The 25,262-nt window shown below is 38.4% G+C and overlaps 2 protein-coding genes across 2 annotated transcripts; both read right to left on the bottom strand.

Moving 5' to 3' along the window:
- Positions 1-2,742: 2,742 nt before the first annotated feature.
- LOC108782181 (protein bric-a-brac 2) lies at positions 2,743-23,987 on the bottom strand. Its single transcript, XM_018550372.1, has 5 exons — positions 23,943-23,987; positions 10,624-10,804; positions 8,388-8,473; positions 5,025-5,264; positions 2,743-4,357 (listed from the first exon to the last, which is right to left on the bottom strand). Exons 2-5 carry the CDS (start codon positions 10,773-10,775, stop codon positions 3,843-3,845), a joined length of 993 nt encoding a protein of 330 aa, XP_018405874.1. The 5' UTR covers positions 10,776-10,804; positions 23,943-23,987; the 3' UTR covers positions 2,743-3,842.
- Positions 17,961-18,317, bottom strand: LOC108782037 (uncharacterized). Its single transcript, XM_018550186.1, has one exon. The coding sequence runs from the start codon at positions 18,315-18,317 to the stop codon at positions 17,961-17,963; it is 357 nt and encodes a 118-aa protein (XP_018405688.1).
- Positions 23,988-25,262: the final 1,275 nt, after the last annotated feature.

Here is a 25,262-nt window from a genome sequence, read left to right as displayed (position 1 = left end):
ACTGTTTGCAGAGTTCATCTTTCTTCTTTTTCTTTTCACGTCGAGGAGATAAAGAAAATTATTATCGCTATTTTTCCTTTGTTTTCCATTTTTAACTATAAAATGGAGAAATTATAACGAGTAAAAAAAAATCTGGAAAATATTGTATTTGGTATCCGGCCGGATAATTCTATTGAATAACCGGTAATTTTAAGGTTCGGGTACATCCCTAATCAAAATGACAACGTCAGCTTGAGGTCTCCTTTACGAAATCGTCAATTTTTTAGTCACATTGGTCGCTTTAATTATAAATAAAATTTATTTATATCGCCGAGTATCACGAAATACCAACTCGAAGAAAGCGAAGCGCGTCAAAGTTACGCAACGTATCTACAAACATGATCACACGAGTAATGCATTCAGCAGAATTTCGAATGACTTTTCTCGTCGCTTAGTCAAGTGGTCACGGTCTACGGGACACTTAAATTTTTTTTTTTTTTTGGAAGGCACTTACTACTTTTTTTCTTTTTATACAGTATTTAATTTTAAACTCTTCCGCATTCGCTCTCTCTCTTCCCCACGCTCTCGCGACCTCATGTGTATTCTTCCTTTCTCTCGTTTTTCTTTCTCTCCTTCCTCTTGCACCTAAAAATTTTGTTCGCGATTCGGCTTGCGCTTCTTCACTAAATTTCGACTGCCCGCGCAACCCTTCCCTTTTTTTCCCTCTCTTTCACTCTTTGTTTTTAAATCCATCGCACGTCTCGCGCGAATTTACGTTTGAACACATTAATGCCTAAATGGTAAATAGAATTCGCGCTTTCCGAATTTCACACCGAAATGAAAAACGTGGTCGATTGAAGTCTCGCAACGCGTATACTAATAATAAATTGCCGCGCCGTCTGCGTGTCGCCTCGCGACACCGTCGCGTTTTCGCACAAAAGTCGTTTGTATCAAGAATAACGTGTTACTTTTTTTTTTCCCTTTATTTTTGACTTGCCTGATGTTTCGTCGCTCCCTCATGTATACGTGCTACGATCGCGCGATCCTGTCTCCTTTCTCTCTTTCCCTTATCTCCCTTCACTGGTAATATTCTGGCTGCATGAGCGTGGTGCGAGAATCAATTTTTTTCTTTCTGCGATTTTTTTTACCCTCTCTTCCGTAAAGTTTCCCAGACAAACGGATAACACGGATGGCTCGTTTCGCCAAAAGCCTCGTACGAGCAAAAGCGAAAAGCGATGATCTTTCCCTTTCACCGAAGGCCACTTCGAATTTTTTTTGTTTACTTTTTACACTTACAAGGAGTCTCTTTCTCTCTCTTTCTTTCTCTCTCTCTCTCTCTCTCTCTCATTCTCACTCTCACTGGCATTCTCTCGCACTCTTCCTCTTTCTCTCTTCCGAACCAGCGTGCCGATGTTAGAATTTCTCAAAAAATTCCGATTAAGAGATATATTTAGAATTAAATCATCCGAAAAATTACGGTTCACATTTATAGCTGATGGGAGATATAAATGATCAATGAGAACCTTCATATTAACATCATCAAAAGGTGATACCTCGTGATAATCAAATCCAAATTGGATGTGGATCGAATTTAGTACAGACGATCAATTACAAAGTCCAATAAATTTTAATCGTACAATTTTAGTTCATTTGCTTGACATTATAGTAAAAATTGCCTGCTTATTAGTGACAGTGGTCAAATGAAGGATCTTTGTATTAGCACCATCGAAATGCGATACTTCGCGGTAATCGAGTCTAAAACTCCGCGGATACTGAATTTAGCAAAGACGATTATAATTACAATCTCCAATAAATTCTACTGGTGCATAATTCCGCGTTCCCCGATTTTGCGCGATAGATATTAAAATACCTACATCATTTTAACTAGTCGGCACAGCTCGTTCATCGATTGTCGAGGACTTGGAGATCCCTTTGCGAAATCACGCGCGACGTGTGTAAAATTTTGAAAAATAGCACGATCTTTCGAAAAAAGAACACGTATACGAGCTTTTCTTTCAAATCCATTCGCGTCCATACACTCAATCCGTTCACCCTCGCGTTCACACACTCACGCAGATCCGTATATTCAGACTTGACAATCTCGCATTGATGCACAGACACTCGTGGTCGCCGAACTCACCGAAATTTCGACACGGTCTGTCGTGTCGAGAGCCACAGTTTCTCGTCTCTAATCCCTAAACCTTATAATTTTTATACTTGGCATACCCCAAATATGGCAGGAAGGCAATCATTATACTTAATAACTTTATAGCGATCATCTCGACCTAGAGTGTGCTCGCTTTATAAGCCATTGAATTTGTTTTCTCCGTCTCTAAATACTTTGTCGTACCTCTTTCGCTTTTTCTCTTTCTTTCTCCTTCTCTCTTTAATTTCTTCCTTTTTTTGCTCGTTTGCTTGCTTGGTAGACAATCATAGTGAATTTTGTACATCTCCCTTACTTATCGAGCTTATATCGGTGACGTCGCTTACTGCCTGGCGTCAAAAGGATAGTATTCTTGCACAAAGCGTCGCGGATGAAATTGAGATTTTCTGTTACAAAGAGATTCATAGATAAAGGGCAAGACTCATCTTTTGAAGATGTTTGATACGTTAAAAAAATGTTTCTATCGATAGATTTACATAAGTAATTGAAGACCAGATCTGTTTTTTTCCCCCTAAAAGCAAGATTTACGTTCTTAGAATAATTTATACAGAAATAGAAAATGAGAGTTCGCGATGACTGTAATTTATTTTACTTTCGCGATCTCTATAATTTATTTTACTTTCACGTTATATCACTAATAAGAAAAACCTTACTTTTATAGTCTTAAAATAATTTCAAGCAACTTTTTCTCTCTCTCTCTCTCTTTCTCTCTCTCTCTTGCAATACCTAAAAATTAGCAGTTTATCACAAACTGATCCATGACACGTTGTGTAAGGACTCGATAATACAACGTGCAACTTTTGTTCGAGGCGGCTTATTTTTCTCGTCTCGATACCCGTCTCGAATAATCAATCATTCGGCAGTAGGCGACCCCTTACGAGTTATTATACATTTGGCATTAAAAGTACAGTTATCGTATAATGCGTAGGTATAAATTTCGAGTGTGTATCTTGTTATGTACGGCGCGCGCTCGTGTGTCCATGTGTGTGAGTGTATGTATATTCATACGTGTGCGCGTGTGTGTGACGTGTGGGTTTTTTTTTTACCTTTATTACATGTACATAGTCTGTACGACACGACGATGACACGACTATCTAGATTGGAAAAAGGTGGCGGCGCGCTCGCGAGGCGCCGGCGACCTAATAGCTATAGTATGTTTGCTAGAAGAAGGTTTTTACTCTCTTTCGCTTTCTCCTTTCCTCCGTTTCTGCTTTTCCGCTGTCGAAGGTTCCGACCGAGCGATTCTCGTCTAGGACGGTCCACTACCGTTCGATCGTTCTTCCCTGAAGCTGATCCCAGGCGAGAAATTCTCGACACTCTCGCCTATCTCGTCCGCACTCGTGTGTCTCCGTCAGTTTATTATTTTTTTTTTTCTTTTGATTGTAAGCCTCTCTTTTTCTCTAATATCCCTCTAAGATTTTCGTATGCACAATACATCGCGCTCGCGTATAACGTTCGGAGTCGCGTTTATATATATTATAAACTCCCGCGAGAGGAGGTAAAGTGAATCGAACAGTACTCGATTTTTCGCGAGAAGTCTACCCGGCTCGCATCACCGGTCCTCGGCCGCTGACGGCCTCGAAGAGAGAGAGATCCCCCTCGGGATCATCGACGCACCTCGTCCTTCCACGGCCGACGATCCCACAGTGGCTGATGTAGTCGTCTCTCCTCCTCGTTCCGCAGCCACCATGATGACTTACTATTCGCAGCGCGAGTCCGTGAGCGGTTCAAGCTTCACCGGGATCTTGTCCTTGTCCTTGAGACCGTGGGGGCTCTTCACCAGATCGGCGATGTCCTCCTGGAAGAGAGTCTCCGGGCGTGGACTGACGAAGCTTCGTGCCGGCTTGTACGTCATGCCGCTCACGCCGATGCCGACCTCCACGCTACTGGGTATGTGGCCCGATGGATCCATCAGCGGACCCAATGGGCTCGCCAGGGGACTCTCCAACGGACTCTCGGGCGGTCCACCCGAGCCCGGGCTCGCTAGACCGAGATTCAATGGCGAATTGCCGTTGTTGCCGGCGCTATTGCTGCTGCCGAGGCCGCTCGCGTTACTGCTCGTGTTGTTGTTGTTGTGGTGTTGGCTTGCCTGCATCGCCGCTTGCAGATTTGACGACAGACTGGTAGACAGACTCGTCGACAGGTTCGTCGCCATCATATCGTGTTGCTGCGAATGCGCCGCTGCCACCATGCTGCACATCTGGTGTCGTAAACCTGATGGATATCGAAATTAATGTAGAGAAATTGAAATCTTGACAGCATAAGTAATATTGTCTTATCAACAATTTTTGAGAAAGAAAAATTAGCATTTTTCAGAATTTCATTATATCATGGCTGAATTAGCAGAACGGACAAAGTTAAAGGCAAAATTGCATTTTCCCAAAAAAATTTCGAAAATCACAAAGTTTAATTAAAATAGTCCAACAAATTTTTTAAGTTTTTCGTAAAAACGAAATTTTCTTTAATCTTATCTTTGTATCTGACTGCAATATCTATATATATTCTTAGATCAAAGTCAAGAGCTAAAATGTGCAGTGTAAGCGTCTGTGAGGCTTAAGCCGAGTACTTCGAACATTTCCTTTAATTATACTTTAATATGTATTCACCCTCTGAAATATCGACATGTATTTACAATATAAATCACTCTGTACATACTTTATAGTAATACGTATTATTATTATTACTGTTATACAATATTATTACACGCGTAACGTTACTTCTATGTTATCAATAATAAATTTACGTTTATGGAATGCTTTTCAATGAAACGGTCAAGCATTTCAATTCGCCCCGGTAATTAAAGAGTCAATCACTGGTCTCGGAAAAAGTTAAGGTGAAAAGAAGGAAAAAGTGAGAAATTTATCTGGTGTTTCCATGTTACCTTGAGCGACCGCCGCGACCGCAGCCGCAGCTGCCGCACCCGGACTGACTGCGCCTTCCGGACCATTGCAAGCCGCGTAGTTCGCCAGGGTGGGGTACATCGTGGTCGGCTCCTCCTTGACGATGTGGGGCGAGTGCCCGTCGCGGAATACCACCGCGCGAATCACCCCGCGGATATGCTCGTCTGGCCAGACGCCCAGCAGAATCCTCTGCGGTCGTCCTCGTCCCTTCGGGCGCAAATCTACAGAAGAGAAGAAAGAGAGGTAAAGGAAAAGAGGGCAATGAAGAGGAAGAATTCATTTCACTGCAAATCGGTTCTGTGATTGTGCATGTGGTTGTGATGGTTGCCACCACCGCTACTCGTTTTTACTTCTTCGAGAACCGCGAGAATAATCGTGTCTCGTAATCTCTCTCTCTCGGCATGGAATTAAAATTGAATAGATTTGAGAAAGAAGAACGAGGACGAGATTTTTATGTGACACGCAAAGAATCATTGAACTTTATTAATGAGAGAAAGAAAATCTTCGTGATAAAGATGTTGCGCTAAATAAAGAGTTCACAGAACGACAAACTGTTAAAAATATCTTTTTAAATTTTTCGTTTGTTTATTAGAGGAAAAGCCGATAATGTAGAACCTGCTCTGTCTTACTATGGGCTTCACTTAAAATTCTGTTATAATTAACACTATCTCTCGCAAACACTTTTTAATTTGTTCTTAGATAGATATCGGAATTATGAAATAATTGCTACCACGATTAGCGCAACCTTTTTATTGGCAATGGATGTTTACAAGATACATCGAAGTTTTTTTGTATGATATTCAGTATCACGTTTAACATCGCTCAAAGTTCGCAAGTAACACATTTATTCCATAAATTTATTCTTTTTAATACTGTTTTTCTATTTTAAAAAGATAAGCATAAGTTTAAATAATTGTATTTTTGGAGATAATTAAATTTTGTTAATGTTCCTATATTAAGTTGACCTCGAGAGAACAAGTAGACCTCAAGATTTTTAACGAAAAGCGTGCAAGACATTGTTTTAGTAAAAATCTTTGTGGGTATCATTTTAAAATAATTTTAAGAAGTCCTTATAGACATCTGTGAAACAAGAAAAAAGTGCTTATAATAATTCAGAACAGGATCAACAACGCAAGAGTATTGCTCAAAGAACGTATTTATGAAAAGAAACTTTTGAATATAATATCTCAATATTCAAACTTTTCTATTCAAGTTATGTGGACTTCATTCCCACATAAAGTCCAAATAAACTAAAGAGTTTAAATCATAATGTTTCTTTTCAGTAATTTTTCATATTTTTTGGGCTGTCTTAATCATTTCAAGTGTATTTTATACGTACTAAACTTAGATTTAAAAAATTATCGTTTGCAATAATTGATATTATTGATAAAACATAACTAAATAACTATATAATTAAACAAATAAAAACTACACACAACAAAAGAGGGATATGTATTATCATCTTTTCCTCTAATTAATTAATGAAGGATATTTTTTTCAAAACTCGACTACTGAATCGTGAAAAAAAAAAAGATTCAGGCGGTGTCTTAAGACAAACTTCACATCCGAATTTCTCTCATTTGAATAACAATTACAAATATGAGGTTGAGAATATCAAGTCAACTTTCATCTATTGAACTATTCCAACTCAAAACTAGTCGAGTTTCTCAGCAGAAACGTGACTATAAATACAAGCCTTAATAATACGTTTGATCAGTGTTTACTGGACGTTACATGCTAATGACGCGTAACTAAAGGTTACTATTAGATATTAAGTCCGGTCATAATTGTACGATGTAATTGCTGTTTTTACGAACGTAATTGACTTTTCAGGCTTATTCTTCTTCCGATCCAATACCGTTCATCAACTATTTACAATTAGCTACACCGTCGCGGTTCATTAAACGAGTTCTTTGCGTGATGGACCAAGGTTTTAAGAACGTTTTAAGAGCCACACGATGTTGAACGCGTGGAATTTCAAGCTTGTTCCAGGTTCACAAAGTAAATCGTGAAGGGATAAAATACAATATATTTTTTTTTATGTTGAAGCATAAACGTAAATTTTCTGTTGCGATTTTTCTTTCTAAACCATAAATTCTACATAAATTTTTCAGCTGTTCTCTTTACAATGTTCGCCACTCGTGTTCCGACAACCGGCGTTATAACAATCTGGGCTGATTCTATTTGATCGGCACTATCTCGCCCTCGTCAATGAGAAATGTATTATTAATGAATTATAAATTCTACGTATAAAAAGAATGCGTTCTTCGAACCAAAAGTTCTTACAAGAGATTTTTTTAAATAAGCATTATTTGTAGCAAATAAACATTAATTAACAGTGAGTACGTTCTATTCCAATGTAAACAAAAGAGCTTTGTGAAAATAATTTATAAAAATAATATATTTTTTATCATTTTTTGAATATATACATATCTTTTTACATAATTTTGAGAAATTTTATTGTATTCTCTTTGTTAATAATAATTACTATTATAATTAATATTTAATTCCTAAAAATAAGGTTTTTTCTAAGGATACATCTCTCTGTTGTATGAATACTTTGTGCACTCATTATAAATTCTTTGTCATCTTTTTTGACATGCCATTCGTATCGCGGTTCTCGTTTTTTCCGTTGTTATAATAATCCGCTGCGTCTCGATCCGGTTGTTGGCATTGTCTTTGCTCTCATCCTTGAGAGACGCAACGGGTGCATTCAGCGGACTCAACAATTGAGTGCTCGCTGCAGTTATTGGTGTATTCTTCTAGATCATCCAATCAGACATTTAGATCTAGAAAAATACATTAATAGCAGCGGACGCTCACTGTTGAGTCCGCTGAACGCGTCCATTGGCTGCATTCAGCAAAGAAAACTGATCAATGGAGCTCTCAGTGATTCTTTAATGTAGTTGCGGTTTTAAGTTCTTCGCTAGATCTGAGTGTAGGACCTAATCATATTAAAGAATCACTGAGCACTCATTGATTAGTTTTCTCTGCTGAACGCAACCGTTGTTGATCGAGGAGCGAGGGGCATTTTCGAAGGAATAATCGCTTACAATTAATGTAATCGTGGGACAGTTCCACGAAGTCATTATAAAATTCATATGAAAAATTCCAGTGTATAATCCAATAATTACGTATGCAACTACGAGAAATAATTGTGTAATATTAGATAAAATCGTTTACTTTACCGAATGACTTTATATATATATAAGAAAATGACTTGTCATCAGATGAAGTCGTATGAAATTAAATGAAATCATGTAATCTGCGGGACAATATTTCAACTAGTGGTTACCCCCCTCAGGGATTTTCAGAGGATACTGAAAATGGCAAGTAATACTTACCAGCCCCGCCGTCGGCGCTAGGACCCAGCATGTTGTGCACTCGATTCGCGTACAGGACAAACGTCGGGTAGGGGATATCGTATTTCCTGAAAGGTAGAGAAGCGGGATACAATTATAATTTGTAGCTTATAATTATAATCAACATAATTTATAGCTTTGCTCAGCTCCACCACGTATCTTACATCGCATTACGTTACGTACTCTTAATTAACTTTAGCTATTCTATCCCGCTCGTTCGTATATTTTAATACTATTTTATGTGTTTATCCCATTTCATTACGTAATTTCATTTTAATTTATATTAATTTTATTATACCGACGAAGAATGAAAGATTCAGCGGAACATATTTGAATGCATGACGATGGAAATTATGCAATCTCTCGAAATTATGCAATCGCGTGGGGAATAGGTACTGGCGATGACATTGTACGTTTAACGAAGTAACGTAGAACTCTTCGCGAGGAACAACGAGAGAATCGCTCGTCTCGTATTTTATCTGCGCGATTATTGTCATACTTCGTCGTCTCGTTTGCTCATATATAATATATCATATATATCAATTGAAGTATAGATATATCAATGTTTATAGAATATATCATGACATTAAAATATATCAATAAAATTTCATTAAAATAAGAAGCACTTTTGTAGATCAAATAGACATTTATGAAATGGCAGTAGAGCCGTGTTGCGCTGCAGCGGGAAGCATTTGGAAAAGCATTATCGATCGTCGAATCGATTATCGTAAAAATTATCGCTCGCAGCTCGTAAAGTCGTGCTTTATTGAGTCGCTTTGTACGCGAATTAAAAGAAATCCCTTTAACGGCGAGTCGACGTTGTTACGCAAACGTGATACAGGCTTTACGACGTCCGCCGCGCAAATGATTTTAAAGCAAGCCGCTTTGAGCGGAGTAGATCGGATGATTATTTAGCATGATTCAAATACGGCGGCGATAAGGTACGCTTGATGCAGGATAATTTCCAGGAATTTTTCATTGCGTAATAACCCGGTTCTATTGTACGCGCCGCATCATAAGACATTTATATAACAATTTTAACTATTTACCCGATACATTGCGTGAGTTGGCGCGCACAGAGGAAACAACGGCGTGGCATAAGCTCGCATAAAATATTTATCTTTCGCGTATCAATTATTAACGTTAGAAGAACGCGGCGCGCGCGGGACGAACTCTTGGGATAAGCAATTAAAATAATTCTTTAATTTTTATATTAACGCATTTCATTACTCGGGTGTTAATATTAAATGATACGCACCAAAGTTTTATGCAACTGCGCGTGGAATATATTATTAATTTTATTATTGGTTCCATCGTGCGGATACACACGAACGGTGTACGCGTCGTATACGGAAAATGATATATATTGCGAGTAAATTAATTATTTTTGCAATATACATCGGAGACATCTCGATTTATTTTTTAAGTTAACGCGTTTTATATCAGCCGGTATTAATATATTACACGTAATGCAGTAAAAAAGTGCAATTAAATTAGATAAATAATTTTTACAAAACAACGTTGGACGTTGGAATATTTTTAAGATTAATATGTTGTATCGATTAATATTACATGCGTCCGATAGCCCGTACTGCGGTGTATTTAATTTTACTGGGATATTTTTTAACGCGATTCTTTCTTTCAAATAAATGTCTTATCATGTTCTAGAGATTAATGAGATATATGTATAACGATTCAATGCAGTGTTGTCCAAGATTTATAATTCTGAACATTGACTTAAGGTGTAGCATATCGTTTGTCTTTAAAGTTAGCGAAATAAATTTGTTTCTTTTTGATAACATTTTAACAAAAAATGCGGAACGAATAAAAATATTTGAATTTTGATTCTGCTCATTTTGTTCCGCTCTCTAATTTATAAAACGTGTTGTTTAATACTTTAATTCCTTTTTATGCCTGCATTTTTAGTATTAATGTATTGAAAAGAATACTAAATTTTAATAAGTCATTTATTTGAATAGTGCCATTTATAAGTATTTATTAAATATAAAGCTATATTTATTTGGAACAAAAAACATTGATTTGATTTAACAATCATTAATTTTATGTAAATATTTTCTGTAAATATTATGTACTGTAAGTAAATGTTTAAAATTGGCATATTCAAATAATTATTTATTTATATTTAGGATACTTTTCTCTCAGTGTGCATTAAAATATTTGGAAGAAGAAATTCGCAAAAATATGCTTGAGAACATACCTTGCCGCTTGGCTGAGGGAGAGCCCTTCCTTCAATACGCTGAAGATCGCCTCCGCCATAGTTTCTGGCCGCCAAGACTTGAGGGGTCCACGTTCCCGGAAGCGCAGGTTATGCACCAGACTCTGGTTGGTGTTCCAGCACTTCTGCCACATGGACTGCAGTTGGTACTGGTAGCTGTCTGCTAGTAAACGCCCCCCGTGGAAAAGAGAAAACACAGAAAAGCAGCTATTAGTCGAAACGGTCGACCAGTTTAAGAACGGGAAGGAAATAAAGGGGCGAAGGTAAGGGATTCAGGGTGAATAAATGTTCTCATTATTGCATGATTCTTTTATTAATTGATCGTCCATCACGCTCGTCTAACACACGTTCAGTTGACGGGCGAACTCTCGCGAAACCCTCAATCCGCGTGCGATCGATCCATCGATCGGGATCAAAACGGAGAGGAGGGAAAACGAATCGTTGTCGCGCATACGATTCTGCACTGTGTGCAAGTTTTATATCGAATCGATATCTGCTCGTCTCGATGCACGCAGGTGCATCTTGCCGTTTATACCTTGAACGTGGGCGGAGTCACCTAGAAAACGGCGCTTAAGAAAGACAGGTATATGTTATATGTGTGTGTGTGTGTGTACGTGTACGCGCGAGTGTGGTAAAGTAAATCTAAGGAATTTACGTCTTTCTAGGTGAAACCCAAATATCGATTGTATTGCCATTCGCCGTACAATCGTTACAGAACATTAGGAGAATCGTCGTTAAACGGAATAAAACATCGCATCGCGGTTAACGTCAACGCGTGTCATTATTAATGCTACTTAACATTAAACCTTTTTTTTACTTAATATTAAAACGAATCAAGAATTATTGCGTCGCGAAGTGGTTTTTGTAGAAACATGGAATGTAACTTACTTGAGAGCACGTCTCAACTTAAGAAATCGGGAACGCATAGTAAACATCGCATAGTAAGACAATCTACATACTGCTTTAGAACACACATCCTGTATCGCTGGTTATTCAAAAAATTCGTTTACATTCCGGAGTAATTTGAACTCCTTATCGCTCATTGCCTTATTAACCAAATCAAATCGAAAAATCAAATCGAACACAATTCCACTTAAATTATCAGACGTTTCACATCTGGTATTACGTAACGCGAAAATGTAATAACTTGATTAATCATTAATTCACTTATAATTGCTTTATTATAATAATATCATCGTGTCCGATCAGGCAACTCGCAATAAAGAGTACACGTCACTTGGCGCCCGATATATCACATACTGTTATAACGCATTAGAGTCTCCTTGACGTATTTTTCAGCGTCGCGTGTGGAAAAATTTATCAAATAAGAGAATCTTAATCGACCGGAGAGAAATTGGTGACGCGAAAAGAGCGGGGGACCTAAAGCGAGGTAACGGGTGAAAGAAACGTCCGGCGCGGCGACACATTTACAGTTGACTTCCGCCGTTCGCGTATGGCACGTATGACCGGCCTCAATTCGCAACAATTATTTGATAGTTAAGTTATTGGGTCTAATTAAGCCTCCTAACCAATTTGATGATTAATACAATTCATCGGTAAAACGCGCGCGCGGCTAGTCGGACTATTTTTAGACCAGCATTCTCGCGGCGCATTTGACGCCAAATCCCCGTTTCGTGTTATAATACCGTTCGAATGTCCAACGACGAGTGACGATATCCGGTGACTTGAACCACATAACCGCCTTCGGAACTGACGTGGGCCTACCGTCGATCCATTCAATTATTAACTTTACGTTACACTTATAAATTTAAATTATTGTCATTCACGCTCCGTTTGCAATTCAGATCTTCTTTGACCAAAAAGTAAAATTTTACTCTCTTCTTTATTTTCCAATTTTTTTTACTAAATATAGTTTTAACATTTCGTTTCAATAACGTGTAAGTTAAACATTATTTGATAATACAATAAATGTTAAAAAGTAACTGAATTTGTCCATATTTTTTAAAGATCTAAAAAAACAAAAAAAATTGAGCTGGACCAAAAAGCCGCAGATTGCAGACGAGAAGGGTTAAATAATAAATTTGGTAGATATTTAATTATTTTTTTATACAAATTACTATGTTTTATTTTATATTCCTTGAAATGAATTAGTGCATTTTAATTAATTTTATTCATTGTATTAAATGAAGTCTTGTAGACCTACCATCAGTAACTGTGTTACAGATCTTAACATCAGTTCCGAAGGATTAACGGCTGAATTACATGCGATCATTTTTCCTCATGTTATCTTTGACTAAGAAGGCACTAAGTACATTTTCTCCTTTCGTGGTTACTCATCGCTTTCGTGGAATGTAGCTGCTAACGGAGTCGCGAGTAAAGACTTTCTCGCTTCGACCGAGGAAGATTCTCGCGAGACAATCTTTCATGTGGAACGACACATCGTAACGTGTCGCTTTCGTTCGTGTCGCGCGTTCAATGACGTTACGCAACGTCTCTTGTTTGGGATCTGGACCAACCTGGGAGAAAAAACGTTTTATATATAATTATATAAAATTATGTATAATATAATTACATATAATTGAATATAATTATATATATTTTTATATAATTATTTTATATGTAATTATATATAATTACATATAAAATTATAAAAAATTATATATAAAATATGTCCATTTATATAATTATATACAAAACATTTTTTCCCCGGGAAGTCGTTTATCAACGCACCGGTGAGGAATCGTCCTCGACCGCTCGTGGATACCGCGGGATTACAATCTTGTTGTGTGATTATCTCCAAGGCGGTAGCAGAGTCGTAACGCGGCCCCGGTTTACGGTCCCGTCGTGAGATATCTCGCCTTTACTTTCGATACTTTATCGCGGGAATGTCGCGCGCACGCCTATTTTAATACCGTTCATTCACACTTAATTCTCTCTCCTCTCTCGCACTCTTCTCTCCCTGTTTCACCCTGCGTTTGCGAGCGCGCCTCTCGCTTACCACTCGGCGTGTCGCACTTTTAGCGGACGCGCGATAACACCGGTATAATATTACATCGTTCTCGCCGGGATTCAATTAACGCGCCGCTCGTAAATACGCGAGCTGCAAGTCGCCCCCCTGGGGGCGACGATCGACGATAATGTGACGCGAGAAGTGCGCCAACGTCGAAGGAGAAGGCGTCTCGCGCGCCGGTTTGTTTCATGGGTTTACCGAGAGCGAATTTACGGACGCGAACGATAACGTAAAGGTACGCTTAGACGACTTTTGCGGCGGAATTATTTCGATCGACGCTCGTTGTACATCGTTCTTTACTATAAGATAACGATAATATTGTATTAAGGTAATTTTCGCTATCCAGCATCCTTTTTTTTTTATTTAGCGAGTTATCTTGAAATCTGACTCCGAGTCTTTATCGGGTGAAATTAGCGGCGTTATACGTTCTTTCTCGGAGAAAAGCCGAGCGAATGGCTTTTGACGTTAATTACCGCGTGTTGATAATTGCTGGATATTAGTTGCTTATTGCTCACGATGCTCGGCGACGTGACGCGCGTGTACACGTCAGTTGCAGTCAATAATTGCCGCAAAAAGTCGGCTAAAGCGTACCCTGTTAACGTCCACGTCCTGTTCTCCGCGCGCGTAATTGAGTCGTTCTTTTTCGCCCCGAGCGCACCGATGCCGATAAAAATATCGTGTCCACCGTCCTGTCCCGCGACACGCTCCGGTGGTGGTAGTATAATCTAATATCATTCCTCTCGTCGTCGCGCCGTCAAGTATTGTGCGTCATGGAATGAGATTTTTTTGCAAACGAAAAGCTAAACGCACGAGGAAGGTATGCCCCTAAAAGTTTTCACCGTCAACCATTTCGAGGCTAATGTTTATTCAGAGAGTTATTATATCGAGATATTGCGTTTCACGTTGAAAAAAGTGTTTGATTTTGCAACTATAACTGCACGGTAAAATAATTATGGCTAAGCGGAGGGGAGAGTTTTTTAATTATTATATTACCGTAAAATGTTAGTAAGAATAATGACTGTATTTAACAGAAAAAGCAGCTTTGCAAATATTGAAATTCCTCAATATGTAATTTATCCATTAAGGAACTATAAGTGTAAGAATTAATCAAAATATCTTACAATACTCGCAATGCTGAGATTTTTCTACTAAACGTATCAACAATATTCATAGAATTATATACCAAAAAATAAATGGTCCAAAAGTAACTATAAATTTATAGTCGTTTTCGGGATCATTTATTTCTTGGTACATAGAACTATAAATATATTTATTCTTACTAATATCGTAGCAGTAATAACTATAAATATGGAGCTTCTAAGCATAATTATTTCACCACCAATTACACAATCACAGATATCAAATAATATTTTTCTCCCAGTGCAGTTCGCAATTACAACGAATTTGATTTCGGTTTAATCCCTCGAGCGAAATTGTGCGTATTTGTAAAAACATGCCGCCGCGTGTTATTTTTACGGACGAATTCTTGTATCAGCTAGGTCGAATAACGATCTTCCGTTTTATCGCGATTTAACGTAACACGTTACTTGAGTCGCGTGTCGACAAATTCAGAGCCGATATACTCGTATATATATTTAGATGTATATGCCTCTCTTTTATACGGTTCGCCGCTTTGCTCTACTTTCATTACGTTTTATCCGCGACTATTCCTTTTGCGCATTACGTCCGTACTATTTATATTGCCATTAAATAACCGGCATAGCCGCGCGACCATTACAAACTTATAATAATATTACGTTCGCGCGTTATTATAGACGGTACGTGCTGTGAAACATTTTTGTTCGTTGATTGAATATTTATCGCACCACTAGATCGACTTTCGCAAGTAGGCGGCATACTTCCTTCATTCATTTGCTCTCCACACGTTCCTAAATCGTCTTTCTAATCTTCCTTAGCCTCAAACAATGCCTCGCTTTAACAGGGAACGGATGTGTGCTCGTTTCATAAACGCGATTATCCATTAGGCAGATTTGGAATGTTAGCAGAAAACGCGCGCTCTTTCTTATTATAGAGAATCGCCTTTCTCTTCGCCATGATCCTAATGTACTATAGAGATAACTATCTCGCGGTTATTGTCGGCAGCGAAAAGACGCGAGTATACAAGATGCGTAACATGGCAACGCTAATAACTTAAACAAATGTTCCGCTAGTAATAAAACTCGTAGAAAATATATGTCTAGTTACGACAATATCGTGAGCATCAACAACGATCTCGGTGATAATTTGGTCCCGTTGAGTTGGAATATACATACACATGGCGATCGGAAAATATGTACAATGTGTAGTACATACGAAGAGAGCCGAGTGTATATCTCTCGGCCTTATACAGTCAGAGAAAAATGTTAGCAGTTACTACAAAACTGACAAACTACACAAGCTTCACGTGTTCAATTAACGTACGCGTAGTTGAATAATTATATAAAACTTTAGTTCATTCAATCGTATAATTTTACACGTAAAACTTGTATAAATACCCTCATCATGGTTGTCATTTTATTGCCATTGTCTTTTCTCTGAGTGCATGCTCGTCGATTAAATTACGTGGAAGACGGAGATGAGTGGAAGGCACTAAAGTCATTATACACTAAATCATTCCCAAGTATGACTTGCAAGAATGCGACTCGCAAGAGAGCGCTCCCGAAATTGACGCGACACGTTCGAAAACACTTCTGCGTCGCTGTATTTCTTTTTCTTATTTATAACTTGGAGGTTACGATAAATTAACGCGCGTTACACTTTTGTTACAATTAATTGTGGAAATTTTCATAAAAGCTTAACGTCGAATGCATCTCTATCCTGTCTCTCGCTCCCTTTTAGTATAAATATTTCTCGCGTACGTTCTCAATACGAATCGAGTTATCCGCAAATAAATTAACGTGAAGTCCTCTTATTGTATAATATGTCATGGAAATTCTATTACTTCGGAAGCGCTGGAGAACCGGAGGGAAAAAGGATCGGAGAATATTGTCGCGAGGGAATAACCGCGCTAATCGCCGTTGATGCAATCGATTCTGATGGATATTAAATTTAATCGAACGTAGATATTTTTTTGCCGATTAAAGCCCCCACCCGATTTTACCGCGTTATCATTTCGCGCGGGCACGCGACGCGAACGCGACGTTCGATTTTCAATTAGCAGGCAAATTCTTTGCCGCGACCTTGCTTGTGCAGCGATTTTCCGCGTTGAAGTCTACGGATTGCGCGTCGATTGTCGGTACCGCGCGGCGCATGCTCCGGAGGAATCATACAAGTGGATCAAAAAAGATAAAAAGGAAGGCAGAGGAGGACAGCGATCGCGAAAGTGTTCAAACGTGTCCGGTATTTCAAGATGTTTCGCGCGTCAAGATGTTTTTATTTTTTATTTCATCCTTATAAGGATTCTCGTAATCGAAACTCTTAAAAAAGTGGATTTAAAGAAATCGTACTTAATCTCAGGATATGTATAATCGAACGTGACATCGCACAGTGCCGTCTCTTATTAGAACGCGCCGGTCACCTTTAAGTTGTTTTTCCCTTTTTTTTTTTTATAACCCGAGAATGCATCTCCGACCGGAGAGACGAATAAAGGTTGCATGACGCGTCGCGTCCGACGGCATGCCCCTGGAAATCCGACTGAACTTACTGTATTCCCTTTGCCTTAATGTCGCCTGAATGAACTCGTTGTCTCTGGGACATTAAATTTTCCACATTTTTCTTCATTTCTCATCCGCAAGGCAAAGAGACTACCGCCGCATTCTCGGCTGACGAGTCTCGCAGTCGCGACAATCGAGAGAAAGACACGGCGGAATAACACTTTAGATTACATTTTCGCGCAATTCTACTTAATCCTTCGGAAATGACACCAAAATTTGTAACACAGTTACTGGGTCTGTAAAATCCATTTAATTTATGTTAATTAGAAGGCATTAATTAATTTCTAAGAATCGGAATGACATAAAAAATATATACTAAGTATATTTTAATAAAAATCCAAATTTTCCAAAGGTAACATAAACAAAATTGAATTGTTCGATAAAGAGATTTATGATTAAGTGTGTCCAATACACTCTGAAGGATTAATAAGAATCAACGTCGTTGTAAAGACCGAACGTTTACCGAATCAGAAAAGAGACAAAGCAAATTTTCACTTATAATTTCAAAGACAAAATCGTTTGCGAATATTGTATATCTGTACACGGAAAGAACAGAAAAATTAAGGGAATAACATCAATATAAATGAAATTCAAATCGCACGAAATCTGAGAGATACTTATTCTTTCCAACGGCCTTTCAAAACCATGTTTCTCCGCGATCAATTTTAATATAGCATTCGGTGGACCGGCGAGCGTTAAGAGGAATCGGCACCGTTCTCGTTCTCGTCGTTGATATAGAGCGAGACTATCGAGTGCTTCTTGCAAAAGGCCCACCACCAGCGGAAGCCCGACAGTCCGGTGAACATGAAGCCGGGGTCGTGCTTCCGCCTGAGACGCTCCACAAAATTCAATATCGCATTTAGAGACTTCTTCGTACGCCGATTGTACGGACTGACGCTGATGTCGCAGCAGAATTCGAGCACTGCTGATTCCTCGCTCGGGTCGAGGGCGGTTTCTTCAAGGATCATCATCCTCTTGGACTTGCCGAGGATGTTGTCGTAGAGAGTGCCCTTCGGGATACCGTATTTGGTGGATGCCTGGGTGAAGCGCATCTTCTGGGTCACCACGGCCTCGATCGCTTCCTGGAGATCGTGCCGCGTCCATGTGGGCGCCTTCAGCTTCAGCAGGGTTGTATAGTCAGCTAGAAAATAGTCAGCGGTTTCTTTTCGACTTTCCAAGCCTCGTTTCTCGACTTTTAATTTTTCGCGTTGAGGACCGCGCGGAAAAGCCGCACCTAGAGAAGATTGAAAATCGCGCACCTTGATGCTTTCTCTCTCTTTTATCTCCTTCACTTTTGCTTTGTTCTGCGTTATTCTATATATTCGGGTGTCCTTTTAGCGTAAACATCCGATAGAACAGCAGGTGGAGTATGTTTGTTATATACAAGAGAAGATGATAATTATCAATATTTATGAAACAGGGTTAGAAAACATGCAGAGGATTCTTTAAAGTAGTTCGTAAAATTCATGAAGCAAAAAACAGTTAGTATAGCACAAGTGCGAAAACAAATGAAAGAGTCAGCGATAAATAAAAAGCTTCAGGAAGAGAATAGGAACGAAAGACGAAATATACTACTGAAATGTTTTTTACCGAGTGCACGCAATTATTAATTATAAAGGATTAAGAAATTATACATATTATATATAATTTATAATTAAAAATTATATTGCTGTGCTATTTTTTCCGTACAGACTAAATAAGTGATTAACGCAGCTTGCTAATGAAAAGAAAGCACGAAACCTGGGAGGTGGCAAGTAAACGAAAATAGGAGCAGAATATATGGCGGAGCACTCGCGAGGAAAAATATATCACATCGAGTACGAATTTTACGAGGCTCTCAAGATTCATTCGTCCCGAGTAAGCAATCAAAATAATTTAACAACACTAAAAAACAAGGAGGTGGCAGCGGTAACTTAAAAAGAGCATCGCGGGATTGACGGAGAGAAGACCCTTCTCGAAGGACCCTTACGAAGTAGACTTTAAGCGATCGGCTTGAAATAAAAACATGTCGATATTTAATGATCGTTTTACACGTGTCGCTGTCGTAATTGTCGATAATTATACGGTGCAATTATTATAATTGCATTGTAATTATCCCTTTAGTCGTTTGCATTAACCAGTGCGTTGCCGATCAACTTGAAGCGAAAGAGCCGACGAGAAGACGAGGGCAGGGCGAAAGGGAGAAGCGGGAACTGCGGGCCACTGTGTGGTCCACAGAGCGCGTCACACCCACGCGTGTTAGCAGCAGTTAACGTCACTCATGTCGGGGCCGGGGCGATTTATGCGGTGTCGCGGCACCGCGCCGCCGCACCGATTTCTGGTTCACGAACTGCGCGCAATTACGCAGGAAGAAATTTAACGTCGTTATAATTATCGCGTTATCGCGGACGGGAAATGATGATAGGTCTCTTCGCGACAAGCCAGATTTTATTTTATTCTCGTCGCGGCGTGAATTCGCACGTTTTGTAAATTAATTAAACGGTATTTCCATCGCGGATCTGCCATTTCCCCGCGTATATAGATGGATATTTTAAGCACCACCGCGCCGAAACTGCTTAATATACATCGTTTCGGCATGAAGGGAATAGGAAATAAATGAATAGGAAAAAAAAAAAAAATAGAAAAACCCGCAAGTCGCTTTCTTTCAGTATAACAATCCGCGATTGCATAGAAATATGAATAATCTCGTTTCGTGTGCGAATCGATCGTTCCACAACCGCCGCGCGCCGGGAATGATAGCCAGTGGATCAAAAAAAGAAAGGAAAAAAATCGACACGTATCGCGTGTAATGGTGTCGTGGCTAAATCCGGGCTGGGAATAATCGCGTCGAATAATATTATCATACAATGGCGTTTTGCCACGCGGTGCACGTGCAACCTGTAGTTTTGCGCGGAGCATTTTCTCTCGGATTGGCAAATCGTCGTTCACCAGGCGGACAATCGCGGCTAAGCGAACAATCGTTCTTGGGCAATTGCGTCCTCAAAAGGCGCGTGTAGATTAAATATTAATCTGATTACCGAGTCGCCTCATTGGGACGTGTACCGTCGGGAGGAATTCTCAATCTTTTAATTTATAGCAAAGAGTCTATGATCCATGCTCACAGACAGCACGAACGTTTGTTTATCCTCTCCTCTCTCTGTCAGTAAATCAATGACATTTTTTCCAAAAATCTTAACGCTCCACCCGCCAAGTTGGATTTTTAAGACAAGTGTCTCAAAATCTGAAAATAACATTTTAGTCAACATATTTCCAGATCTGTATCTATCTATACCTAAATTTACTTCATCAGTAAAGTCGTTCCTTCCGCGTTTAGTAAAAAAATTCGTTGTTAAAATATTCACAAGTACGCAAGATTTTTTTCAGATTTTCAATCACTTTGGAACAGTGGAAACTTTGCACTGAAGCCTAGATTGCTGACAGACAGAAGGTACAAAATTCCGTATGGCTGTGGTGAAGGGTTAAAATATGTCTACAACCGAGACGTAGAAATAGCGCGTTTTCAACTGTCCAAGTCCCTCGACTCCGAAATGAATATTGCCTAGGAAAGGGAAATACGCGTTTCCTTGTAACTTTTTATCGTTACTTTATTATCACAATTTGGTAAAAACGGTAAAAATTTTTTTTTATGGCAGCAACGGTAACACTAGAGATGGAAAAGTTAATTGTTACTTGTAACAGAAAAGTTACTCGTTACTAAATAAAATATTATTTATGACGAGTTTTACTTTTACTCGTTACATCCTAAAAAATATTAGTGTTAAAACACCGCTATTTTTTAGAGTGTACTTGTAACGCGTTACAAGTCAATATAACAAATGATTTATTTTTCAATAATACGTAATATAGTGGCAGTTACTTTTCAAAGTCGCATCCTCAGTGTTTAGTTAATTATCGTTACAGTAAAAAAAAGTTGCAACATTATTATCAAATCGTTGCTATAAAAAGCAACGATAAAGGTACGGGATTGCTATACTTTCAATCCCTGATAACGTTAACAAGAAAATCATATCGAGTAAGGGTATTTAAATCTTGGAAATTCTAAACTACTCATTTTTCCGTGGTAAGCACGAAGCGAAAGTGGAAACCCGATGTTCGCTTTAAGAAACGTTCTCGTCGCGGACGAGAAAAGCGCGGAATAAATAAGCACGATCGTTAAAAGAAGCAAATAGCCGGCGGCAGCGGCCGCGTCTCATGGGAAGTCAAGGAGTAATCGAAGAAAATGATTTAAGCGAACCGAGAGGGGGATATGCGCCTACGCACGCATTCAGTATACGCTTAAACACGCACGTACGCACGCACGCACGCACGCACGCACGCACGGCACAAGGGATCAATTCGAGACGCATATTGCGACGTTTATGTGCGTTTATGCGCATTTACGCTCGAGCGTATGTACTACGACAAATCAGGGCTCGGAGACGAAGAATACGGCTGGGAAAATTTATTTGAACCTGCCTTTGAGCAACCAGAGTTCCCCATACATTGAGAGAAAAAGTATTTGTGATTATAATTGACTAAAATAATTGTTAGGGATTTATAATTATTGCTGTTATAATATTAGTAATAATTAATTTATATTTATTATATAATTCTCTATTATTACAAAATACTATAAGGCAGAAAAATTTCAAGTGTTACTAAAGTAAAGTGTCGCACAAGATATGGCTGGGAAATAAAAAAACATTTTTACCTGGCAAGTACAATCGCAATTCCAGTATAACTATTTTCTTAACATTTGCTTATTATTATTTATATGATAATAATAATTTTTAAAAATTGTTAAAAAACTATACATAGTTATTTTTATTAACAATATAACATGTTACCACAATATTACCATAATTATGATAACATGTAATTATAGACACAAATCTGAAAAATTCTTTTTTTAGTATATTCACAGCTTCGAGCACTACGTATAGAATATACGTAAATACACAATTATACGAAATCATAAATACTTCTCAATCAATCTCTTGAATATGCAATCGCTGATTTAAAAGTTCGAATATTTTATTGCACCTGTCACTTAATATCGTCCTTCGACTCACGGATTAAAGTACCGGTAAAAATTGACGAATGCTTGTTTCTAGTGCGATATCCAAAGATTTCACAAATGGAAACTTGTATTTAAGTGGCATATAGCCGCGATCGATGGCGCGCAATGGTTAGACGCCTGAACCTTTCGCTTGCGAATCGCGGGCATGTTATCGCTGCTATTAACCGGCGTCCGCTACCCGCATCGTCTATCTAAATTGCTTTCTATATTAAAGCAAAACGCATTCCCGCGCTTTATTATTGTCGGGCTCGCGTTCCTCCCTTTATTTTATTATTGTTCGGTTACCACGTATAACTCAACATCGCGACCTCTCTCGTGTTGCCACCTCCCGTGGTTGTCAACGACGACGACGGCCATGCTTCCAGGAACCTTATCGTCCACAAATAGCATTTGAAGAGGCAAAGAGGGTAAATAATAGGATATTGATTTACAAATAGCGACGGATGTTCCATCCCCGCGAAAGGCAAAGCACGAAATTGGGAGACGATCAGTGTCGTCGTTTCTAGGACGAGGTTTTTGTCACGTACACAAAGCTGATGATTCAACTGTACGGAACAACGTGACCATGAACTTGAAAATGGAGCGAAGCGAATCGGGCAACGGCCCTCGAAGGATGCTCGAGGGATACTCGAGAACAGGAAATCTCCACTCGAACTCGGAAGGGATGATCGGTCGTTGCGCCACTACTTACTACGGAAACCGATCGTCGGAATTCGTTCGACAGATACAAGCGCCAGATAATGCGACAGATATTGTAGAAGAGGAATGCGAAGTCTTTTATAGATGTCGCGAAACAGGTTATACGGGGTGTCTTCAATCAATTGTACTTTCCTTTAACGATAGATGGAACTTCTATGTCTCATAACTGATTAAAACTGAAGATAAATTTCAAAAAATATGTATATATGCGACATTAGAGAGAGAGAGAGAGAGAGAGAGAGAGAGAGAGAGAGAGAGAGAGAGAGAGAGTAAAGAAAAGAAACAATCTTATATTGCATGTTTTTTCATTATACTAGCATTATTCAAATTTCCATGATAACATAAAACTTTCTTTGAATATATTTAAACTACATTTACGAACTATACGCCACACGGAAAGAAAAGTTTTTGGAATTTATGACTATATAATTACATGATACCATACTTATTATGTACGATTGATCCTAAAAATGACTATAGAGTAAAATTATGTTAATTGCAATTATTTTTCTGATACTACATTTATTGTCATTTTCAGTGCTATTTATTGTCATTTATGTGTAATTTTTAATAGAATTATAAGTATAATAATTATTATTAACATTACAGCAGTAATAACCATGTAATTTTTTATAATTACAAATACGAAAAACTTTACCCTCAGTGCAGATAAAAAATCGCAACCACGATTTTATTTTGATAATTTTAATTTTGCTTTCGGTAAATCTATCGGTAAAAGAAAGTTTGAGGACACCCTGTGCATAGAGATAGGCAACCAGACGTTGTTACGTTTGTGTGCGTTGCCTAACGTGGAGGCTTCCACGTTTACGTCCGGCCTGGGGGCCGTGTCGAGAGGGCGATTATCTCCTGAAACGTATCGAAACGAGACGAAGAGGAGAAAAACGAAAACGGGACTCACCTGCTATACTGGAGGTGGAGGCGCCGAGCCAAGCGTGGGACGACTCCAACAACTTGGCCTGAAACAGAAAAGGTCGGTCGGTCAGATGTCAGTGTGCTGGAACAACGATTAGCGGCGATTTAACGGCTGGTTGGGAAAACGACTTAATCTTTTATCCGCGCAATCTTCTTTTCTAACCGGAAGCAAAACGACCCGGGATAATTATTTAATCGAAACTCGTCCGCGGGGGAAAAAGAGTTGAAGTATTTTAATCCCTATTGGTGCGGCGCTTGATATCGCGCAAAATACGAATTGTTTAGGTTTTAAAATTCCGAATTATACGTAACAGAGAATATATCAATATATATTTAAATCGCATTAAATCGGACCATGGCCGAAAGAACGTTTTAATCATCGAATCGTTTGTTGAATTTTATCTAATCGTAAGCTTATATCTTCGTTTTAAAACAAATGGTATGTTAATAATGACGATGAAGATAAGGATAATAAGTATAATAAAAGATTTAATCTCATAAATGTAAATGGAGTTCACGAGATAGGCAAAATAAGTATAATAGTTTGGGAAAAATTTTACACTGAGAAGAAAGTCTGATAATATAGCTACCAAATGTATTTTGTTTAGCATATTGATGTAATATTTAGAGGAGTAAAATTAACGTTTTTAGTTGGTCTGTCTAAACTACTTTTTTTTTTTGTTATACATGGGAAGGATGGTTTTGATAAAGTATCTGAAAATTTAGATAGATACACAATTGAAAATAATCTTGTTACACCATTAAAATAATTATGTTTGTAGAACGCCCAAACTAGTTGATAGAATATTAAAACTTTTTACAGTATTGTTTATCATGTTTGAGATTATTATTTCACAGCGATGGTCCAACAAATGTTATTTTCAGATCTGTATCTAACTAAATCTTTATAGGTACTTTAAAACTATTCTTTCTGTGTATTAACCGAAAATTTGATTGAAATTAACTAAATCTTTATAGGTACTTTAAAACTATTCTTTCTGTGTATTAACCGAAAATTTGATTGATATAAATTTGATTATATTTCACCGAAGCGTTTAGTAACTACTTATCGTCCACGATTGGTAAAGTTACTTTATAAAAGTAACTCGTTACCGTAACTGTTCTTTTTTCTCGTTATCCGTTACTGATTTAAAAAAAAAACTTGTTAACGCCATTATTACACTGAAAGAAAAGACTGACTGCTGCAGCATCCAATTAAAATTGCTATGCCATATTCAGCCAATCTTTTCTTTCAGTGCACTTAAAAAATAACGTGTCGTTACAATTTTCGTTACTTTTTGGCATC

This window comes from Cyphomyrmex costatus, unplaced genomic scaffold (genome assembly GCF_001594065.2).
Source record: "Cyphomyrmex costatus isolate MS0001 unplaced genomic scaffold, Ccosl1.0 scaffold97, whole genome shotgun sequence".
Classification (NCBI taxonomy): Eukaryota; Metazoa; Arthropoda; class Insecta; order Hymenoptera; family Formicidae; genus Cyphomyrmex; species Cyphomyrmex costatus.
Note: the sequence above shows the minus strand (reverse complement) of the source record. Positions and strands in the feature narration are given on the sequence as shown.